This window comes from Grus americana, chromosome Z (assembly GCF_028858705.1).
Source record: "Grus americana isolate bGruAme1 chromosome Z, bGruAme1.mat, whole genome shotgun sequence".
NCBI classification, from domain to species: Eukaryota; Metazoa; Chordata; class Aves; order Gruiformes; family Gruidae; genus Grus; species Grus americana.
In genome coordinates, this window is record NC_072891.1 from 53846749 (window position 1) to 53870412 (window position 23664).

Here is a 23664-nt window from a genome sequence, read left to right on the forward strand (position 1 = left end):
CCTTATGTTTATACTTATTCTTTTGTGATCTTTTTGATTATACAGCCTACTTTAACATATTTCAAAATAAAAAGTTGAAGTTCTAATCAAGACTGTATTGAAAGACCTCTTACAGAAATACACAAAAAACTACACACACCCTATTATGGAATCTTGAAGGTCTGTATGTTCTTGGAGAGAGATTGTAGACAGCATAGTGGCCAGGATGTTTAGAGTCCAAACATAACCGCACATCTTCTATGTTATTTTTGATGGCAGATTCTACGCCTTCAGCTGGAAAGGACATAACTGAAGACAGAACAAACACCAGGTGAAGTATTCACATTTTTCATATATTAAGAACAATCAGAAGTTATTCTTAAAAGACATAGCTATCATACCAGCAATTCTGGAAGTGATGTATGATATATCCAAGTCTCCTTTTGCATAACTGAAACAGAACACATTGGAGTTAATACTGGGAAATAGAACCATTCAAGCCATAAGTCTAAAATCCAAGTCTCAGACTACACCCATCACCATGGAGAGTGTTTCATTTCTTCCATTTGAGGCTTGTCACCTCACACTTCAAGGTTTTCAGAATAGGTGTTGTATTTGAACAATTACTCATTTACATCAGTTGCAACAATCATCTCTGGGGATTTTGTACAGGTGCCTTCAATGTTTAACTCGCTCTAGCCTCTGCTCTTGCTGATACACATTCATTGTAGGTATCAGTTTGAAAGCCTAGAGGATGCATGAACATCTTTAATGGAGGACATCATAATGCTTAAAACAAAGACCATTTGTTGAAACATTTTAAATGATGTAACTCTGACATGTTACTATCTGGCATAGATGGTCATGCTGCCCAATTTTGGGATTCCATATGAATAGAGGGCACCCAAGTCTGTCCTCATTTAAATCATTACTCCAAAAATTCTCTTCCAAAACTCCGATAGTGAGCAAGGCATTAATCATTACTCATTTCTTTCTCATAGTTGTGCACAGTTTTAAAGAGCAGCCTGTTTGAAAAATAATCTCCCAGTGAATTTTTGTTTAGGTCCATTCCCTTCATCTCTACCTAATCACCCACATTATGCCAATAATTTACTATTTTATGACCACAGTTTGGTTGGGGTTTTTTTTGTTTGTTTCTAGGGTATCTGCTATGTAGCAGGACAAAAGAGTTTGAGAAAAAGACTGAAGAGCCCCAGTGCAGGCCAACACCCTTGAGCATAACCACATAGGTCTGCACTCCTGATTGGCAAAATAAGAAACCTCACCTACAAAATTTGGTTTAGACATGCCTAACTTAAATAAGTCAGTAGCATATTACCTCCAGAATATCAAAATGTCATCACAACACTATGATGCATATTTAAGGAATGCAGAGGCACTATCAAAGCAATGTTCTTCTGTCACTACAAATTTCAAGACACTGCTTGAAAAAACAGACCTAGTACACTGGACTCAGTTTGAAACATCAAAAGAGAACATTATGCTTTGATTTCTTACTGCTTGCCAGTAAACAGGGAGGGATTGATCAAAAGATTATTGAATTTACAAGGATTGGGAAGAGGATTTTAGATAAGGCAAAAAAACCTGTTCTGAAAGCAAGGACATTAAACAGTATTTATGCAGAATGGCATAATCAGTGTCCTAACAATGATAATGACCCAATGTCTCAAGAGAAATTGAAATCACTACAAGGAAGTTTGAGAGTCTGACTGGACAAAGCACTAAAACAACCTCAGCCTTGAAAAATCTTGCAGAAGGTAGACAAAAATGGCCAAATAAACACCATTTCAAAATTCTTTCCACCTTTGGAAGGACTTATGTAGCTCAAGTGGTTACACTGTTGCAGGCAAAGTAAGGCAGAAATTTACATTCAGCACTAATCATGATTTTTTTCAGTAAAAAGTCCTTTATATATATCATTGAGAAGCATCAAGTGTTATTTGTTGCTTACACCCACCAGCTTCAAGTCAGAAAACATTCTGACCATTCTAATGTAACAACTTTTTTGATATCAAGATAAAGAACCACCTAATAGAATAGTCTGAGAACAAAGAACCACTCTCTTCAATGTTGTAACACTGAGGTTAAGCAGCAACTTGAAACAGAAGCACAGAACTATTAAGAGCAAAAAAAACTACAGTCCTCACACCCACTCCTTTGGGAACACTTTCAGATATTGACGACTTAGTAGCAACACCACTCAATTCAGCTTTACTTTTTACATTTGTCTAAATTAAAATGCAACATTATTAGGAGCATGGATCTTACCCCACACACATTGCCAAAAAAGTGTAGCATGGTAGGCCAAACAACAGAGCACAGCACACTCAAGCTTGCTGCTTTGCAGGAAAAAAATCTGTATGCCTTTAACAACTGAAAAAGCTTCAAAATGTTTGTGCTGTCTTAATAAAATGTAACTGCTAAACTGCAAAATCAACACAAGTCTCCTAAAACATGTGACTTTATCCTTGAATTCCTTGAACTTTATTCTGAAGTTTTCAAATCAGACTAACATAAGGTACTTTGTTTTTAGTGGAGCATTTCATATCATACTGGTAACTGAGATTGCTTTAAATGGCAGGAAGGTGAAAAAATGCATATTCTTCACACTGGTAAGCATTCATACATATTTGAAGATATAACCCTGTAACTACACATCAGGAATAAGGTCTTCCCTTTCATATTAACAGCAGAAATTTCATTTACATAACGATGTTGCTGGCAGGTGGTAAGAGTAGGAGCACATGCAAACAAGTCAAGAGACTGCATGGAGGGCTTCTGGCTTGGGATCCATATGGAAAACTCAGTGTGCTTTTTAAGGCTGTGATTAAGCTAAACAGGAAAATATGTTATGACACTAATATTTAGTCACTTTTCTGATGATACCAGGCTTCTTCAAGGCTTTTTAGTGAGAAGTCTAGTGGGAAATGTAGCCAACAAGATATGAATTCTCATTTTTGCAGAATAAGTACTTAAACAAAATCAGAAGTTTTAATTAACATTAAAGACTTCACTGTATAAGTGGTTGGCATTGTCAATCTTGCCAGAGAACAGCTGCACTTAAAGACTATAATTAATATTAAACAAAAGATCACTTCAAAGTTAAAATCCATTAACAATAAATTCACAAAATAAACTAGATAGCATACAGCACAATTCTACAATACTGCAGTTACCTTGTGTTACTAACAGCTGAAGATGGGAAAATAATAACAAACTAACCAGCACAGCTACAATATGAGCACAAAACCCATTTATCTTCAGTAAATAATTGTCTGACACTAAAGCAATCTTCCTCCAGACATCTGTATACTCACAAGTGTAGAAAAATATCCATTCATTAGCTAAGCAACACAATTTTTGCAGCTTATTTTTTTAAAAGCCAGAAAGAAATGTAGCACTGAAATTCACATCAATCTCTTCCCACTTGGTTTTGCTTCATAAAACTGAATTAATCATTCAACTACCTAGTGCAACACAAAGATCCATGAAATAAAACATTAATGCAGCATCAAACCAGAAACAAAATTACCTTAGAAGCAAAGAAAGCTAGCAATAAAAGGTAAATAATTATGATCTAGTCATCTAGGGAACAATCTCTTCAGTGAAATAGGCTGTTCTGACAAAGCAAAACAAGATTGATCCTAAGTTTTGCATGCCATTTTCAATACCAGTGAAGACTGGTTACTTAAAACTTTTATATATGGTTTTTGGCAGGGCATCTGTAACCTGTATGGATGTAGGTCCCAATAAGCATAAAAGCTGGTCAAGGGCACAGCAGCGTCACAAGCTGACCAGAGGTATGTTGAGGCTGCGTGGCTGCAGAGTGAGTTATCAGGCCCACACCGGTACATCTGCGGGAACAAAGTTCCCTTTGCTGCAGACACTGCTCTGCCATATCAGGCCCCTTCACAGAGCAGTGCCTATCTGGTCCAAGTGTGTATACGCCCTCATACTTTCTTTTAGGTCAGTTTGTATCAACAGAGCACTGAACCTCTGTTGCTCTGTGTTCTCTCTCATGTAGCTGTAAACTGCTTCTGCCTGACCTGAACGTGCAATGGAGATGGTGACACTTGCAAGTGAGGTGGCCTGAGGGACAATCAATATGGCCTTCATTCACTCACCTGTTCCTAGTAGCCTGTGACATGTGTTTTAATTCTCAGACTATCACTTATTAGGATAAACAAGAGACCAAAATTTGAATTAAGATAAAGGCAGCTATAGGAGAGAAGAAAAAATTAACTTTGTAGCAACTCCAAAACACTAACTCTTCCACTGTGTGGATCCAGTGAGAAAGAAGTCTGTCTGCAGATAAAGGACATAATTCCACAATTTGAAAAAGCAATGCTAAGTAGGAAGGACAGAGCCTACCTAATGAGATGACAGACTCCAATGCAAGTAGTGCTTAAGTGTGGTGAGGGAAATGTATGACAAGGAAGAGAGATTTTAGTTTGTCCAGAATGTCTGCTTCTTGTGTTGGCTGAAGAGTTTTGGAAAGGCAGTCAAGGATGCAACAGTAGAAGAGGTACTATCACATGCCTGATAGTATCAGCTGTAGCCACAACACAAGTTTGTAAGGGCAGGAAATGACCATGACAAATAGATACGTCCTATAGAAGATGCAAAAAAAAGAAAAGCATTAAAACTTCAGCTTGGTTGAAGCATACATAGTTTAAGAATGCACAAGCCCAGTGCACAGTGAATGTTAAATGCTAAAGAACCTGAGACTACCTTAAGGCCTGCAAAATATTAAGTATTGCTCACATTGATTCAGTTTTGCTATTTCAGCAAACTGTTAAACAGTTAAGGTTCAAAATACATGACAGACTTATCAAGGAATGTAAATTACAGCACTAAGGGCCACTAAAGAATATCAGCAAATTACAAGTGGAAAGAGTTTTTCTTCCAGTATTGATTAATATTACCGTGAAAAGAAGTATTGAAGTAACTGGTTTTCACTAGCATAATTATGTACTTGGTACATTCCCTTCTTTTCTTCCACTCCCCAGCCAATGACCAAATTCGCTTAGGTAACACAAGACAACAGGCAGTTCTATGAAGACAGAAGGTCCACCACAAAACCAAGATTTATGTTAGTGCAGAGTTTAAAAGTCTGACAGTCTCACATGCTCTGTCAGAGGTGATGTGCACAAGTGACCTAAATATAAACCTTTATTCAATTAGCCTAGCCAAAACATCTGGGAGGGACTGATCTCATGATGAAGCTGAGGACTTAACGTACACTGTCTGACAATCCTCTGTCAATCCATCACAGCCCATGCAAGTCCTGTATTCCTCATTAGCTGGAAAAGGCCTGTGGCTCATTGATCTAATTTGGATATTACAATAAAGTAAAAAGCTTTGACTAATATTTAGTAAGTTCCACAAGACATGCACTAAAATGTCTCCAACAGCATCACATTCCTGACAGAGGCTTAAATGCTACCACAAAGTAAATAGTCATGACAAAGTTTGAAGCAGTTTAGAGGACTCCAACAGTTCCTTATGTCCCACAAAGGATCCTGCCATGGGGCTCTGTGCAGGACTTGACCCTTACATTCCATCTCAATCATACCTCTTTTTTGTCAAGAAAGGGATTCTAACTAAAGCGACAAATGTGTAGTTCAGCCACAGAACACTAACTAGCAATTCAGAAGTAGCATAGTAAACTCTAAGAATAAGATAGATGCAAGACTTATTTTGGGCAGTCATCATAATCCTAACAAACAATTGTAGAGAAGAGCATATGAACTGAATAGTGTCTTTTCAGACAGCAAGTACTCACTGTCATATACTTCAGAAGCTGCCAAATGAGCTTTGCAGACACACTTGGATGTACAGTTCCTGTTTTATTCCCTGCACACTACACTTACTATGGAAGCAAAGGAAGTCTCACAAAGCAAACACACACACATCTGACAGGTAAGAGAAATAAAAATAGGGTGCAGGTACAGCATAAGCCATGACACATTAAAACATCAATTTTAGACAGTCCTAATCCACCACTAGAAGAGGGGAAAATGGCACAAGATATAATTCAAAAAAGTAATTAAAGTTCCAGTAGCCTTTAAGGAAGAAACCGCTTGCATGAGCAGGAAGAGGAAACTTCTTCAAACTGACAGAAGCACAACAATTTGGAAAGTCATGTGGAGACAAAAGCACAAGAAAGTGAAGTACTTCAGAAGCATTGAGTGTACAATCAAAATCTAGTGTCAGAGTAAGAGCTAGTACAGGAATACAGGCATGGGAACATAGGGCTTATAAACTTTCTCAAAGGTAGAGAAGAACAAAGGAAGAAAAGAAATTTCTCTGCTGTGAGACTTAAATTCTGCTAGTTTTGCTTAGATTTAAGACAAGAAATCAAGTACCTTTGAGTTTATAAATAGTAGAGCTGCCAAAGGCAAGGAATCTGCTGAATATTTCCACGTTTTACCACACAGTAAGTTTCATTTGACAAGATACCATGATAAATGAACAGAAGTAGGACTGAAGAGGAAGGAGGAAGAAGATCAGTTCCACAGAAGGTAGCAGGTACAAGGAGATAAAGAACAGAGGCCTGCAAGACAGCAGATGTTAAAGAAATAAAATGCAGAGCAGTTGCTTAAAAGTTGTAGCTTATGTTACTTCATACATTGAATTCCTACAGTTCTGCTAAGCTGCTAACAAGTCACCATTTTTCATCATGCAACAGTCCATTCCCCAGTACACCTCCCTGTCTTCTCTTGAGTCTATGTGGTCTCCCCAAGGTGAAAAGTCTGATGCTACTGTGGCAACTGCTTCTGTAGAAAGCTTAAGGACAAACCAAAGCTGCATAGCTTTTGCAACCTTTAAAAAATAAAGGACCTGGCCTTTTTCAGCCACACACAGGAAGTTTAAACAGATTAAGTGTAAGAGAAAATAGCTAAAAATGCACTTGAAGTAGCTACAGAGGTGCAAGATCTACAAATCTAACTTATGTGATCATTACAAACACTTTAAAGCAGCACTGTGCACAGATTACACTGGGTGACAAAAAAATATGTTGCAAGCAATAAACTTCACAAGCCATAGCGCAGTATCGCAATTAAAGGGCCACAAACCCTACAGTGAAGAACAAGGTTCAGTATTCCTCAGGAGGCTCTAGTTCAGTCATGGTATTCAGTAGTGACTTACCTGTTTCTTCCTAGAATTAAGAAAAAAAACTTTTACATTGCATAAAATTTTATTATGACTTAAAGATGTATGAATCAGATTGATTAATATTGATCATATAGAGACACTAGAAACATTTGGAATCTGATTAGAAAAAAGTAATCACACACTAGTATCTGAGAACACATACATCAAAAAAGGAGAGTATTCCTCCATGTAAGGGAGGACAAAGGAGACAAACAGTGCAGATCCTCTCACTTTGCTTTGAGGTTATAGGGTTCCACCTGAAAACTAAACTGAAGAGCTCATACACTGTTTCCCTGTAGTTTTTTTTTCCACCTGCATTTCCTTTATTTGTACCTTATACCACTTTTTTCTTCTTCCTCTCTTATTCATGGAGGCCCTATCTACCAATTCCATTCATTCATTCAGAACCATGATAGTCCTATTCCGTAACACTCCGCCCTGCTCCAGCCCCCACCTGCTCATCTCTCCCAAGCTTTCACTATCTAAAAAACAGCAGGGAAAGTAGTACTTATGAATAGGCTTTTGTCCCCAACATTCTCATTTCTAGTGTACGATTGCTAAAGTAACTTTTGTATTAATATCACTCAAAATCTCAGGGCTAGCTACCAGCTATTAGAACTCATACTTGGAAAAGTATACTGAATTTGATCATTTCTGGAGTAAGCTCCTGACCCTTCATTTAAAACTCTTACCAGCACAATTTTTTTTGTTTTGTTTTTTTTTTACTCACTTGGCCACAGACTGGATAACTTTAGAAGATGTATCCTTAATATTAGTGAAAAATCGCTCTGTTCCACCCCTCAGAATATCAAAGAACCCTCCATAAGTCTGGTCACATTCCGCAACGGTCAGGCCTAGAGTAGTTGAATAAAAATAATTGTACTTTAAGTCATATCCTGGAATGGGCTCCATACTAAAGCAAGTTGCCTACAAAGCTGGAAGTGAATTGCTGTAAGGCTCACAGTTCTAGCGTTCTACTTAACTATGACCTACGCAAAAAACAGCACTTCCTGCAGTCAGGAGGTACTAGCAAACTACTTAACACATTGTTTAATTGACTGTTTGCATTTAAGAGTAAACAAAGTAAAAAACTTCTGAAAGTGAAGCACTTATTTCATATTGCCAGTGCAGCGAAACACTGTCTTTTTTTAGTATCAGTCTCTAAGTGCAGCAAATCTACTTAAGCAACCCCAGTAGAGACATTTAATGCAGGGCTTCAAAAGCAGTTGGTATAATTAGGTTACTTTTTAAACACAACATCCTAGGAAAACATCCCTATTAATATGATTGTATACAGCAAACAGTACTCATTCTTGCACAATACAGATGTCCAGGCAGCCTTTTGATTATAAACCTATTAGGAAGCTGGATTCTTCCACAGAAATTGACATACAGATAACATTACTGCAATAAATATTACCTCATTTCAAGTTTTTTCTGGAACATTAACACCCTTTATCTCACTGGCAATTCAGTATAAGTAATATCAAGCAAGAAATATCAAGCTGGAAGGAAAATTGAATACAGTATGAAATATTCTCTTGATATCTTCTACATTAATTGAAATGTTCCATATTCACATATGATGAGTGCAGAAATTGCTTTTTAATAAGAAATTACATGCAAATAAGCTTCTCATTTTCTTTATTAAGTGCAAGTATTTTCAACTGAATGAACTCTTGAATATCTATTTTTACAGAATGGGTATGTCAGCTTTTAACTGTCATTTTGGACATGTGTTTCAGTTGACTCAATTTAGTACTGCTAGTCCAACTACTGTTTTTCCTCAGATGGTACCACAACTCCTTCTCCTCCCCACTAATGTCCTGTTGTACAACTATCTCCTGAAGTCCTCCCTGACCAGTCTCCCGTAACTAGCCAGGTTCAACAGCTATTTCCAATAGTACTGACTGGTTAGCCAATAAACTGAGCTTAGGCTGCTTTTTCCCTTTGAGGCTGTCAGATATGAGTCTTTTGGAAGTGACAAAACAACTTTAGACTACGATCACTGTCAGATGCACTTCAAATTATCATGGGGGGGTCAAAAGTCTTTTGGTAGGGGGGCAGGACAGGAGGAGGGAGAGGAGGACCCCAGATGTTTATGGAAGTATTTCTCATACAGACTTTTCACAGGCTAAATAAATACATGTGAGGTCAGTGACTCCTTAGCATTAATGAACTACTGTGGTCCATAGTCAAAACCCCTGCAATAGCTTCTGCGTTTCTTTATTGGACTACCTCAACTGTTAATACACCAACAAGCCCATCTCAGTATAAAGTTATACTAAAAGCCACAGAATGGCTGCTATCTTTTCAAGTTGTAACATATGTGATGTTCTTCTTGCAAAGCAACAACAACCATCACTTTCTTACACCAAAGATTCAGTATTGTGCACAAACTCAGGATACATACTGATCTCAGCAACTTCCGCCACAAAGTAACATGTTTGCAAGTTAAAATACAGCACTTCTGAGAAGATTTTTAACAGTTTAAATTTAAACTCCTCTTAAATGCTCCTTACACAAGACAAATATAATTGCCTCATTGAATGAGAAAGTTTTGGGTTTAAAATAAGCCATTTTTATGCATTTGTCATAACCTGAATACTTTCTCTACAGCTCTTGTTCTTAAGAACATTATTGCTTACTGTATCGAGTTTCATCAAGTTTTAGTTCACTTATTTCAACTCTCCCACCTCTACAGGTCAATAATGCATTTTAGTTTCAATTATTTTACATAGGAAACTGAATTTTATCTCAGCCAGCAATGAAGTCGAGAAATTCACATTCGCATGTATCAACATAGAACCAAATCCTGTGAAAAATAAAAGGGTAGAAACAGTGATATAAATGCAAGATAGCTAGTACTTGTGCAAGATGTCTAAAACCCCCAAGTGATTTTTTTTCACATAGAAGATATGCAATTGGCTTTACACTAAGATGATGTCTCTTTCTGCACTTACCTGCATTGTACATATTGTTGAGCTGTCCTGCAGGCTTGGAGCTCTGTGAAACAGAGGATACATATGTCCGAGGCTGAGCATTGTTTCCATAGCCTCCATTTTGTTCCAGGAGCTGTGGCAATTAAAACTCACTATGAATATTTTCTTGCCAATTTAGCCAACCTGTTATGCTTTGTAAATTACTTTTACTTGGTGAGAACAAGCAAGCTGAACCTCAGGAGAAAACCAGGAGGTTAAGATACACTAATTGATTCACTTGCAGTATTGTGCAATTAAGCATCAAACAGAAGATAACTAAACGGGTTTCAAGTTAGTGTAGGCAGACCCTTCATATACTAGATTTTTTCTGTGCAAGTTAATTACAATTAAATGCAGCATGTCAGAGTACTTGCATACTAAAGAATGACCCAAGACCATGAAAAGTTTTTCAACAAGCAGTAAGAACTACAATTAGTTTCCTTTAATGTCATGCAAGCTCTGTGCTTTGAAAGGTGTATTTCTGAAGATCCTACAATTGATACAGATCAATTCAATTGAATTTCCAAACAAGTTAGTGTGACTAAGGAACAGAGGACCTGCTCTGACATCTGTTACTAAACTCACACTCACTGGATAAAGAGTGGAGAGAGAGGAGACCTAATCAATAATACTCCTTGAGACGTCTTTACCTCTGTGATGGGGGATTTCGGATTCACATTCCTAGCTGCTGCAATCTCCTGCAGTTGATTCACAAGTTCAGTGATTGACAATCTCTCTTCTGGGTTCACCCTCAAGGTAGAGCCTAAAAAAAGGAAATTCAGACAATGTAACAGATACCCATCACAGCTTTTCTCCCAGTAGAGATGAATAATTTCTTCAGTGCATTCCAATGCAATAATCAAACACATGAACGGAGAGAAGCCACTGCTAAATCCACATCCAATTATCATTGTCATAACAGGCATCCACAAAAAACACCATTGAGGGTTAAGAATATTTCAAAGAATATACTTTAGGATCAGTTAATGAATAACCTCAGAAGTAACTTTATATCTAATACTGTTGGAGACACATTTCTGGTACTGTTAAAGTTTCCAGAAATCTATTTGAAGTTTAAAGAAAATAGAATGTCTAAAGCAAATTCAAAGAAACCAAATCAAAACACTAGTTGTTCCTATGGACTAATTCAGATCCTAAGCAAGACAGACAACAGCACTAAAACCCAAGTTTCATTTAAAATTTCCAAGTTTTTTTGATGATGGATTAAAATTTTTAATGAAACAAGAAGGTGTTGCAGTTAACCTTTTTCAACATCACATGTAAATAACATTTAACTATCGGTAACACAACAGTGTCAATAAGAAGATGTATCCATAAAGACACCAAATTAAGAAACATCGTAAACTTACGAATGAGATCATGAAACACAGAATAGCGGGTGTCATTTTGTGGGATGACATATTTTCCATTAACTATGCGAAGCTTAGCTCCATCTTCAAATGGATGTTGTCTAAAGCACAGCAAGTACAGGATACAGCCCAGAGCCTAAGTAGAGATAAAGGGAGAAACATTTCATAGAATCATTTAGGCTGGAAAAGACCCTTAAGATCACAGAGTCCAACCATTAACCGAATACTGCCAAGTCCACCACTAAACCATATCCCTAAGCACCACATCTACGTGCTTTTTAAATACCTCCAGGGATGGTGACTCAACCACTTCCCTGGGCAGCCTGTTTCAGTGCTTGACAACCCTTTTGGTGAAGAAACTTTGCCTAATATGCAGTCTAAACCTCTCCTGGTGCAACTTGAGACCACTTCCTCTCGTCCTATCACTTGTTACTTGGGAGAAGAGACCAACACCCACCTGGCTACAACCTCCTTTCAGGCAGCTGTAGAGAGTGATAAGGTCTCCCCAAAGCCACAGTCAAAGGGAGCTCTGCGTCCTTTTTCACTGGGTACCCTGGGCCTGAGATCCTGGCACTAGCCCTAGTGGTGTAGCAGTCATGCCAGTGGGCAGAATGCTGGTGGTGGCCAACATTGTCAGCCCAAGATGGGCATCTCCTGGCCATCAGGGAGGCATGGAATGGACAGCCTTGGTGTGAGGCTGGGAGAGCCTCAGGCAGGGAGGCAGGGGCTGCTCATGGCAATAGAGGGTGACTGCTTCACTTCGTGGTTCTCCTGTCTTGACAACTGCAGCCCCAGACAGGGACATGAGCAGATCATGGCACACTTCCTCCTAGGCCACTCAAAGGAGTGTTGCAATTTTATACAAGGATATTGACCCAAGGATACAGAAACACCTTATCCTATACACCTTCTCTCATACCCTGTGATAGATAGTATCATGGTCCTGCTGGAAGGTCCCCACAGCTGTGGACAAAAGGAGCTCTGCAGCACACACCTTCTTTGTGTGAAACTTACAGAATGAGAAAAGTTTATAAATACAAAGTTTCTGATTCATGAACCCATTTGGTGGTAGTTCTTTTTTGTGCTGTCTTTAATTGGGCAATATTTAAAGCAGAATTTTAGACTATGAAATTTATTAAGTTGCCTAATACTGCTTGCAAATCACAGGTATCAATCATCAGCTGCTGACTCATGCAACTCTATATATATTCCAAGTGCTTTAGAAATTAGCTTCACACTCTTTTAGAAATAGTCTTGAGGACAGAACACTTAGTGAAACATTCACTTGTTTAGCATATCAATTAGAGAGCTCCAAGCAGCAATACTGCTACTAAATAGGTTTCTGGGGTTTGTTTACCTTTCATAGAAGTTTTCAGGTTCAGGGATTCTCCTATTCCTGTCTTTTTAAAAATCATTACAATAAATCCATTTTATAAATTTTACAGTATAAAAAATGAGTAGTCTTGCAACACAGAACATGTTCAAGAAAAGGATTTTTCTTACAAAAAGGCTGAGAAGTTTTATTTCATATCTTCATTTCTGAATAGTCCAGGTGTTATGGATTAGCTAGAATAATTTCATCTGTTACTTAATTAAATGTAAGTTGATATACATATTTTCATATAAGTTAACATATAACTGGCAAAGTTATGCCAGTTCCATCTGGCCAATAAAAGTCTGGTAATACAGCAACTAAAACCTCCAAGAAAGTGTTTGCACAACAGACTGGAAGATTCCTCCTCAAAGTTTCTTCTGAACTCCAGCTTAGTTGCTTGAGCATATGGGCTTTTATAGCCCCCACAAATAAAACAAGCCAATGAAGACATCAGCTAAAAAATCTGCTCACTGCTTCTGGCCCTCTGTGTGCACTGTTTCCAACTGTCCTTGGTTGTTAATTTATCCCAGTTTCAAAGATTTGAATGTTGTTAAATGTTAGAGATTTAGTTACTCCAAAACACTGAGTCTCTCAGTTTAAGGCCAGAAATAAACTGCATATTAATTATGTATTATTGTACAGCAAGTACATTTTTGTTAGTCTGTTGACTAAAAGCTCTGTGATGTACGCACTGAAGCATCATATAGTCCACATTAATTAATCCAGCAGAGGTATACAGAAAATACCACCTACTCTGCCACAGAAATGCCTGTTCACAAAGAAGTAAGGCAGATCATGATTTAGTTGGAGGAACGAAACTACTCCCTGCATAGTCCGAGACACCAAGCACATCAGAAGACAGTATCCACCGCCAAAGGCAATCAGCTGAACGCACAGGAAGTGAAGAGACCACTCAGATTTGAACTCTGCTTTGCTAAAGAATGTTTTTCATTGCCTCTGCTTTATCTGTAACTTAGGATTGTAATAGTGATATATTCTGAATATTTTAAACACCGATTGTGATTCAATTTGGCTAAAAGGCTATTCCAGTTGCAGGAAGGCAATTCCTCAAAGCCAACACCATCCACATAGCCTCAGCATGGATACACGTAACAGAAGAGCCCATTTCCCTGAGATGTTGCCCCACAGCTGCAGACAGTCCCTCTACAGAAGCTGCCTGGGTCAGTTTGAGCGCTCACATGCCAGCAGGTGAAAGAGTAGCATGACAAAGTGACCAAAAATAACTATGAACAACTTTTTGACCAGTTGCCGTGCCTTTACCAGCAGCTAATTTAACTTTTCCTTAAGGCAACAGTGAGGGTTTGGGGAGTTGTGGTAGGGGAGTGTTTGGGGCAGGATTGTTTGAAATAAATCAAAATACTGTTATTTTTTCACTGACCAGCTTCAGGGAATAAGCAGCATATTTAAAACAATGTGAAGTTTTACAGTATAGCTGCAGGATGACACACAGGTATTACACCAAAGTACTTTCTGACTAGAATTAAACTACATGAAATCTAAAAAGATCATTCAGCTCCCACAGAATTAAAGATGTGCAAGACTCTCGCACTGACTAGAAACATTTTTTACCAGATACTGGTAAGGGGAAATCTAACTTTGAAATTTTGTTCCTTAAACATATTCCAAAGCTCACTCTTTCGCTTTTTCACACATTTATAAGAGGGGAAGTGTATGAAGGGCCTTCCAAGCCAAAAGATAATTTCAATTGAGAAAAATCTTTAAGACAAGGTAAAGCCTATTATTTCAGTGCAATTCACCTGAATTTCAGTTCAGGAAATCACATTAATTTGGAAAACAGGAACTAAAGGTATTTGAGTTTAGCGTTCATTTTCTGAAGATCTCTAGAACTAGGTAGGAAATGTACAGAAAGCATTCCTATTTTGGAATCTATGTGGTTGATAACTAATGTTTTATCTATGCTGCTGTTTTAAGTAAGACATTTCTAGCTCCTTTACACTTTTAAACTCATACAGTGGCAAGCACACAGACCACAAGCACCCTGCCCACCTTCTTAGGAAAACCGCTTTGTTTATCCTAACCACAAACTACAAGATCAGTTATGCTTCCTGAGACAGTGCCATATTCTACTGCCAAATACTTTGTTTGTTTCACTGAACCCAGAGTGTAAAGGAAAAAACACAGAACAACATGTTCCAATGAAGGCATAGTAAATGGAACAGATCTTCCAAAGACACAGCAGGAGACAACTACCATGTTAATACTAACAGATACAGAATTATTCTAAACAAAAAATAAATTGTAAATGCTCTTTTGACTGAGGCTTTTGTTAAATGCGTTTCTAGCTTTGTATTTAACTGGATGTAATCTTGGCTCAGGCTGCCAGTATTTAACTCCTGTGAAGTAACCAGATAGTCAAAAACTGTATTTTTCCTGGTATTTCTCACATGCCATAAGAAAATCGCCAACAGCTGCAGAAGCTGAATAAAAGCTTCCACAATATCTTGTACTTAATTTAGGAAACCGAATGTTCTGTGATTACAAATAAAAACTTTTAAAGCACCAGTATTACATTTTCTCCAATTTTCTTTTGACATAGTGCCAATACAGATAACAGCTGAACAGCTTGACACCTGCCACTGTAAAAAACATACAATAAACTAAGTCCCTAAGCACAATGTCACTGGACTGTATCCCAGTACTGCAAAAGGTAAAACTGAGGATTTAATATTTACCTTTAATTCTGGCTGCAGATTTTTTAGTGAATGTTAACAGTTTACCATCCTTTTTACAAGAAGCATGAATGGTGTCTAGATCATTCTCATCTTTGCTGTCAGCATTTTATCTAGATGCAATACCTAGATGTACCCATTCTGAATTCAGCAATAGGCTGTCCCAGGATTACATGCATGGCGAAGCATGAAAGGCAAGACTTTGCATCTAAGGACTGTAAGTGTTCTGGCTCTATGGTAGTAAACTCCAACTAGGCAACAGTTCTACTGAATGACAAAGTTCAGCGTTGCCTCTCAGTGGAAGCCAAACTACATCTGGGAGAAAACCTCAAATACTACATTTCATTCTTTTAACATTTAGATACACAGTTCATCCTATTTAAGTTTATTCTGACATAAGACTATCCTGTGATCATTTTTGGTGCTTTTATTTATTTAATCAACTAATTAACATGAAGACTGCAAAATCAATTTCACTATGACATAGGCAGCTCTGATACAGCAAGAGAAAAATTTCTTACCCAAATGTCCTGTTTTTCACCAATTGGAAAATTTGAATACAAGTCTACCATTTCTGGTGTCCTGTACATTGGTGTTGTATTCCTTGTGATCTGCAAAAGACAGAATTTCTTGAAACAGAACTTGAATAATAAGCTCTAACAGCTTTCAACCAAGGAAATGTCTCTCCACAAAGAACAGATAGCATTCTCACTTTGAAAATTAATTTCAGAAATACTTGTCAAGGTAGAAGCCATCAATTGAATCCTGCAATAGTCACAACAGCTTTGATATAAGGCCGGATAAAGACAGTAGTACTCAAATAACATTGTAATATTCAAGAGTCCTTCCAAACTGCAAAACACGTAAAGTAAAATGACTGTTTTACATAAGGCAAAGACAGATATGGGCATAAATACAGAAAATCAACAGTAAACCAAGAAATGAATTCATGCTCGAGTATGTATTTCTCACTTCCTCATGACACTTAATGACAGTGCAGACACATCCCAAGAGTTATGCTCACAAAGATCCCTGAAGAGACCTTTTCTACCGTCTTTTTGCATAGCCTATACAACACAGTGGTACAACATCATCTTTTCTTCTCCAAAAATCAATGGATTGCTCTCCAAGGATGCTGGACTCCAAAACAGGAGGCATTTACAGAGATTCATGATATCAGAAGTTGCACAAATGAACTTTAAGTGTCATTATTTCTCCATGCTTAAAAGTCCAAGTCCAGCTAATATACTACATTAGATTCACCAGCATTACCCTCAACTCTAAATTAAAAACAAATGCACTTTGCAAAAAACACACTGCATGCTTAAGACTGTCACTGAGGTCCCAGAGGCACTGCAATACTGCCTATTTAAATTCTGCTGAGCAGACTTGCTGTTTCTTATATATCATTGAACTGAGAAAAAACAGTTGAGAAGGTGGGAATCACTTTGGCATAACCAGTTTTTCACTTCCTGTTCAGAGTACAATTAGAAGAAGCTCTAGTAATCACTTCTATTTTCACATCAGATTGCAGAATGGAGACTGCTCAAGTTGAAGCAGTGTTTATACATACAGTTACAGAACACAAGCTATGATTATAACTGCAGACAGTGTCTGAACTCTGGCAACACAAATATAAAACACCAAAGCTTTACAAACATCTCTACAACTGAAACAATCTTCAGTTGTCTTAGAAGTCCCACAAATCAATGTTGGATTAGTAGTAACAGTTCAAATGAATCTACTGTTGATATTGAGATTAATCACATTAAAATACTCTCACCTCTTCTTCAACCAGTGCTCTCTTCTGTGCAGACCAGTTGTAGTCAGGATAGTAAGCTATAGTTGTAGCACTACCAAAGTCACAAAGTTTAATCGTCCCCTGGTTACTAATAAGCAAGTTTTCGACCTTCAAAAAAAAGAGGCAGAATAATAAACACATCTTTTTTTCTGTACACTAACACACATGCTTTTAAACATCAACCCACTTGTGCATATATATAAAAAATACTCACTATAGCCCAGAATGTTGTTTACAGGAGCACAAAGATTTCAGACAGTACTGTAGACGTATATGGTAGGAATACAGCAAATTTTTAAAAGGAAGAACCAAAACCACTATAAGCAAGAAACACTCAAGTGAGCAGGAAATAAACCCCAGGAAAGGAGCACTAAGGAAATTATTTTAAGAGGACAGTTTTTCAGAGGACCACTTGCAGAAGTAATATCTTGGAATCCAAATGTTTACATACATAAAACTGAACACTGAGCTTAATTGCAGTGAAGTGGAGGTTACAACTGCCACAGACACAAACCAGGAAGGTACTCGTAGAGAAACAGGCTGCTGGGCGACACGCAGAAAGAGGCAGCCATGACCCTGTGCAGACACAGAAACCAGCTATTTGAGGACCCTGTGCTCCCTGAATAGTTCATCATCATCCCTCCCTCTTCTACTTCACAAAATCCAACCTTCCTGAATTGCTAAATGAAATGGGAATGAAACTTAAGGGTATTGGGCAGACGTATTGTGGAGTCATAACCACAAGAGGGCTGAAAACGAAAATTTGTATCTCTGTATGAAGTCAGGAAAAGGTGTAAAAGTTGAGGCATATTAGTAACATGACAATGACACACTTCAGGTAACTAGGCTTGTCTTCCCTTTCCCTTCAAAACCACATCATCTCTGGACTTCCTTCCATAAAACCTCAGTTTTCAGAACATCCTACCAGCCTCCCTTACACATGCCCCTTCCAACTTCTTCTACCATAAAATTAATTTTGACTACCCTGCATGAAGACACACACTCTTATGCTGGTTTCAGCAGGGATAGAATTAATTTTATTCCTAGCAGCTGGCATAGTGCTGTGTTTTGGATTTAGGATGAGAATAATGTTGATAACACACTCGTGTTTTTAGTTGTTGCCAACCAGTCAAGGACTTCTCAACTTCTCACACTACCCTGCCAACAAAAAGGCAGAAGGTGCACAAGAAGCTAAGAGGGGACACAGCCAGGACAGCTCACCCAAACTGGCCAAAGGGATATTCCATACCATATGGCATTATGCTCCATGTAAAACTGGGGGTTGGGCATCGACTTCAGGTGGTGAGAAATTGTGCTGTTCATCACTTGTTTTATATATTCTTTTATTATCATTATCTTCCTTTTCTGCTCTATCAACAGTCTTTACCTCAAACCACAAGTTGTACTTTTTTCTTTCTTTTTCAGTTCCACAGGAGGGGAGGAAAGGTCAGGCAGCAAGCGAACAGCTGCATGGTTTTTTCACTGCCAGCCAGGTTAAACCACAACAGCTCTGTTAATGACGTGGTTAGAGCATCAATCTCAATGAGCAGACTGAATTCCTTTCTCTGTTGGATAACCTTTGCTTTTCTCCATGTACTACAGTGGTGGGCATTCAACATCAAATTAAATTTATACACTAAAAATTGTCACAGTAAGACCAGAGATCAAGCTTCTGTGAACATATTCATTTTTGTGCTTTGGTAAAGGTTGCTAATAAGGTAAAACATTACAGCTGATTACTCGTATTTTAACAGGCTCTATGACCTGTGTTATGCAAAGTAGCTGTGCACTGCATGGCAAATCCGGATCAAATTCAGATAATTAAAATATCCAAGAAGCACTGATATTTTAACAATTTGCCCTCTAGCTTAGTGTTTTTACAACTCTGTAATTAGCTGGGTTCCTACAGTGCTGTACACACATACTGTAAGTGCGAACTTCACTCAAAGAGGTTCAGGAATAAAGAATACACTACGCTGAAAAGAGAAGGAAGCCACAGGAGGACAGAAACAGCCACCACTACGAAGGTGAACTTGTTTTTAAGCTGCACTGTAGAAGTTAATGAATCCTTACATTTTTAGCCAAAATAATTGAGAAAAATGTTGGGACTCCACCCCACTACACCCCTCCCCAAAAGCTACACTAGCATTCGAGATTGGCTCAAAACTTTGACCTACAGTTCTTTATGCTGCTGACCTAAGTTCAGTCTTCTGGAAAGCTTAACACAGTTAAGTGTTCCCTGTTGGGCTCCTGACTGTAGTAAGGTCTCTGCCTATTGTAGCACAACTATCATCTAATCTTGCTTTGTAGCCCCTGTAACATGAAGCCAACAGGAAACCAAATTCCTGCCTTTTTCCATATTTTCTCTCGGGAACTTACATTACTTGATAAAAAAACAGACCTTGAATGACAGCATTAGCTCAACTTCTATGGAGCTGGGAACATAAGAAATTGTATATTTATTTGTAAATATGTTTTTTACCCCTTTTTCAGAGAAGAGATGCACCTTTTCTATAAGCTTTTCTAGGGGCTGGTGTATAGAAATTTCTGTGAAGAATAAGAGATTTTATTCTGAAAATAATACCAAGAAAGTTCTACCCACCTTGCTTAAAATTTATTTGACATGATCTAGAAGCCCGCCCAATGGTACTAAGAAAAAAAACCAGGAGTGCTCATCACAACTATTTTTATATTAAGGGGCTATACTAGTGGCTAACATCAAAGCTTTGAACAAGTGTTGAAAACACTTAGCACACTTTTAAAGTCTTCCTTTCCCCAAAGTAATCAAGTACATAGAGGAATAAATTTTCCTTTTTTTTATATTCAGCTGATACCACATCAAGCAGGAAACAGACATATGCATGAAATTCAGATACTGTTTCAGGAATAAGAATCTTGTCTTATCTTGTTTATGTTTATGAAGACCACCTCCTTCCACTAAGTTCAAATGTATTTGTAGTACAGCAGAATCTCACTGATTATTAAGGCTCCTTTGTCTAAGGTATAGCACAATGTAAAGCTGAACCTCTGCCTTCAAAACACAAAATTCAAACACAGGTGAAGTCCTTTCAAATCTTCAAACTTTCTAAGACACTTTCTACACCATAACCCTATAGCATCTTGGTAATGGTGAACAGAATGAAAAATTAAGAAGCAGAATCTATCATGAATTATGCCTAGCAAATTTTAAAATTCAACTTAAAAACAAGCCTTAAAATGCAATGCAAGTTGTTAGTTCTAAAACAGTTTACTACACATTGTCAAAGGCTACGTAACCTTTCACAGGGAATCCAACATTACCTTCTCTTCTCCTTCAAAGCTTTACCTCGTTTATGTAGAAAACCTGCTCACCCCAAAATGGCAATGCCAAGTCATAACCAGTTATTTTATCAAAAGCAAACTACTTAAAGACTAACTTCATCAGCAAACCATGATAAACTATTCTGTCAGCTTGTTCAGATAGAGAACAAGTAGTACTAACACCACAAGCACAAGGAAAAGACATTGTTTGAAGAGATGCAAGTATTTCAGCGATAACCTTCACTGACATCCAGCAGCCTTGGCAAGGCAATACACGTAAGCACTGTGCTTAAGAGTGTCCACTACATTTGATCAACACCCTTAACACTGATTCAGCCTGAAAGGCTCCTTTGCAGTTTAAAAATTCAGCCTTTAAACATTGTAACACACCTTTAAATCTCTATGGATAATAGGAGGCTTCTGCTTATGCATATGTTGCACTGCTCTGCAGGTCTGATAAAAAATCTTCAAAACTGTGTCACAGGAGACAGGTCCTTTGGATTCTATTTTCTTTAAGAATTCCACTAGCTGTCCTGCAGGAAATCAGAGAAATTCACATCAGCACACACAAACCACAACAAATTCTGAAAGCCTGGCATGAATGGACAAACATTTTTCTCATCAAGGAAGATTTACAGTCTTGAGTGGTAACATTAGATGGATATTCTGAAAATGGCAAATCTACACTGACCGCAGTGCCAAAGGAAATGGTGCTCTAAGGAACTATTCCTTCTCTTCCTTCCTCTGACTAGTCTCAAACATCAAGAATTTAATTATTATCCCATATTTAAGATGAGGTTGAACTACAGTCTCAAAGAACATGATCCTTATCCTATAAAAGATGAGGTCCACTGAACTATGCTATCTTTAAGAGGCTTTCAAAGCTTCTAAGCTGTGAAGCAACCTGTGCAAAACAGCTATCAGAAGCAAAATGCATTGCTGGGGGAAAAAATGTTTACCTTTACACAGCTCTGTAAGCAGAAGAAACTCTCCCTGTCCTGTGTCTGATTCTTCTTTTCCTATAGATGCAGCAGAACAGAACTGGACAATGTTGGGATGACCTGAAAGTTTTTTCTGGAGATAACATGTTCAAGGAAGACAACTGCTATGTTTACTGATACCATTGTATACAGCAGTTCACAGACATCTAATTTGAAATGTTAGCTTAAAACCACAGAAAGCACTACAGCTGCAATTAAAATACTAAAAATAACAGGGAAATCCAGGCCTTGCTTGAAAAAAGAGACTTTAAGGGGAGCCACTGAAGGTAGTAATAAAAAGCCAAAATAAAACATTAAGAAATCCTTCTCGTTAAGGCTCTGAGGAAACTGGACTTCATAACAGGCCTGCCTACTTCTTTTTGACTTTTGACAATGACTGCAAGGCATTAGCACAAGTACCAGACAGACCTTTTAATTACCAGCTGTTTCTCTAGTTAGCTGATCAAGAAAGGGCTGTTGTATCAACACCTGTCTTTCCAAAGGAAGTATTAAGTATGTTATGTTTTAATTTACTTTAAATAAAATTCAAAGCAAATAAAAGCTCTAAAAGACTGAGGAACTTATCCTCCCATCATTACTAATAATTCTTCATATTAAATGCTTTGTCAGGTTTCACTTCCAGTTCAAAAATTCAAGGTATAATTTTTGAACTATGTAAAGGGGAATAAAATGTAAGTAATCTCAACTCCTGCCAGTGGAAGTTACATTGCATTATGCCTGTTAGTGTTGTGCCTGATGTGCATCACCTTGGTCATATACTGAGACATGCCTAGTGTTGTGCCTGACGTACATCACCTTGGTCATATACTGAGACATGCCTACGAGACAAACACACACTATTTACAAGATGCATTCATCAAGTCTAAAAAGAAAAAAGCAAAGACATTGTAAGTACAAAGCTATTAAAAAGGGCAAGTTGGATCCATCACCTTAGAATGAATACAAAGTACTATTTTATATCTTATGTATCTCTTCACATACTTTTACTCAGACCTGCAGTAATTAATTTCATTTTACAGTTACATCTTGGAAAGTCAGCATGAGTTAACCCTTGTTCATGTTGTGCATGTGTTATAATGAGCCTGAGCTGTGAAAAAAATCCAAAGAACATTCAGTTCTTTACTTGTGGCAAGATGTAGTCAGATTAGCTAGAAAAATGTGTAGTGCTATGGTAGTCCCTTCTTTGCAAGGGTACTTCTAGTGAATTATGTTTAGTGTAAGATTTTGTCAAACATTTCAGTAATCATAAAAAGAAATATTTGAGCAGCTTAAATTAAGATCAACAGTTTTGCCTGGTAACTCAAAATGAAGCTGAATACTCAGAGCGGTAAACAAAACAGCATACCACAGCTACTCACTGACTCTTGAAACAAACTATGGTTCTTAGAGCAGATGCTGGGGAACAAATATTGAGTTTACTAAAGTCAAGGATTGAAAACACTGATATTACATCATATCACACTATCTAACATCACTGAAGATGAAAAGGACAGCAACAACACTGAAAAACATCTGCTTCTTGTTTCTGATGCATGTATTCTACTGAAATTCATTAATATTAAATATTACTTTTCAAAGCCAGACACATCTAAGGCAGAAATTAAGAAACATTGAGAGTAAAAGCAAAGTTTTGAGTAGTCAAAAAGGCAATGGTCTAGTGCAAGTGAGGGAACTCTAAAGATCTAAGTATCATCTGAATAGTCAAAAGGTCTCTTGACGATAGTCACAGGACTGCAAGAAAGCTCAAATAAGAATTTCAATTCTTGCTAGACAAAGCATATGACAAAGTCTATACTAGCTAAAAAGGTTATCTGCACACATTAAATTCCTGCAATTTTTGAAAAACTGAACATGCTGGATGTTGGTGCCAGATTTATGACAAATCAGGAACCCAGACCTTCCTCAGAATGTCAGTTCTCTTAAGCAGTGTATGGCATGGAAAGGACTGAATCTGTAGAGCAGTCCTC

The 23664-nt window shown here is 37.7% G+C and overlaps 1 protein-coding gene across 3 annotated transcripts in view; it reads right to left on the reverse strand.

Moving 5' to 3' along the window:
* Positions 1-23664, reverse strand: part of GAK (cyclin G associated kinase) — a 75080-nt gene that overhangs the window by 37102 nt on the left and 14314 nt on the right. For 2 of the 3 annotated variants that reach the window (XM_054809291.1, XM_054809293.1), the window contains 10 exons: positions 21656-21770; positions 21087-21229; positions 17379-17504; positions 16117-16206; positions 11510-11645; positions 10790-10902; positions 10122-10233; positions 7889-8012; positions 381-430; positions 140-288 (listed from right to left, as the gene is read on the reverse strand). In XM_054809291.1, coding sequence (XP_054665266.1) covers positions 140-288; positions 381-430; positions 7889-8012; positions 10122-10233; positions 10790-10902; positions 11510-11645; positions 16117-16206; positions 17379-17504; positions 21087-21229; positions 21656-21770 — 1158 coding nt within the window. The remainder of the gene's footprint in view (positions 1-139; positions 289-380; positions 431-7888; positions 8013-10121; positions 10234-10789; positions 10903-11509; positions 11646-16116; positions 16207-17378; positions 17505-21086; positions 21230-21655; positions 21771-23664) is intronic. The other variant, XM_054809292.1, reaches the window with a different exon arrangement.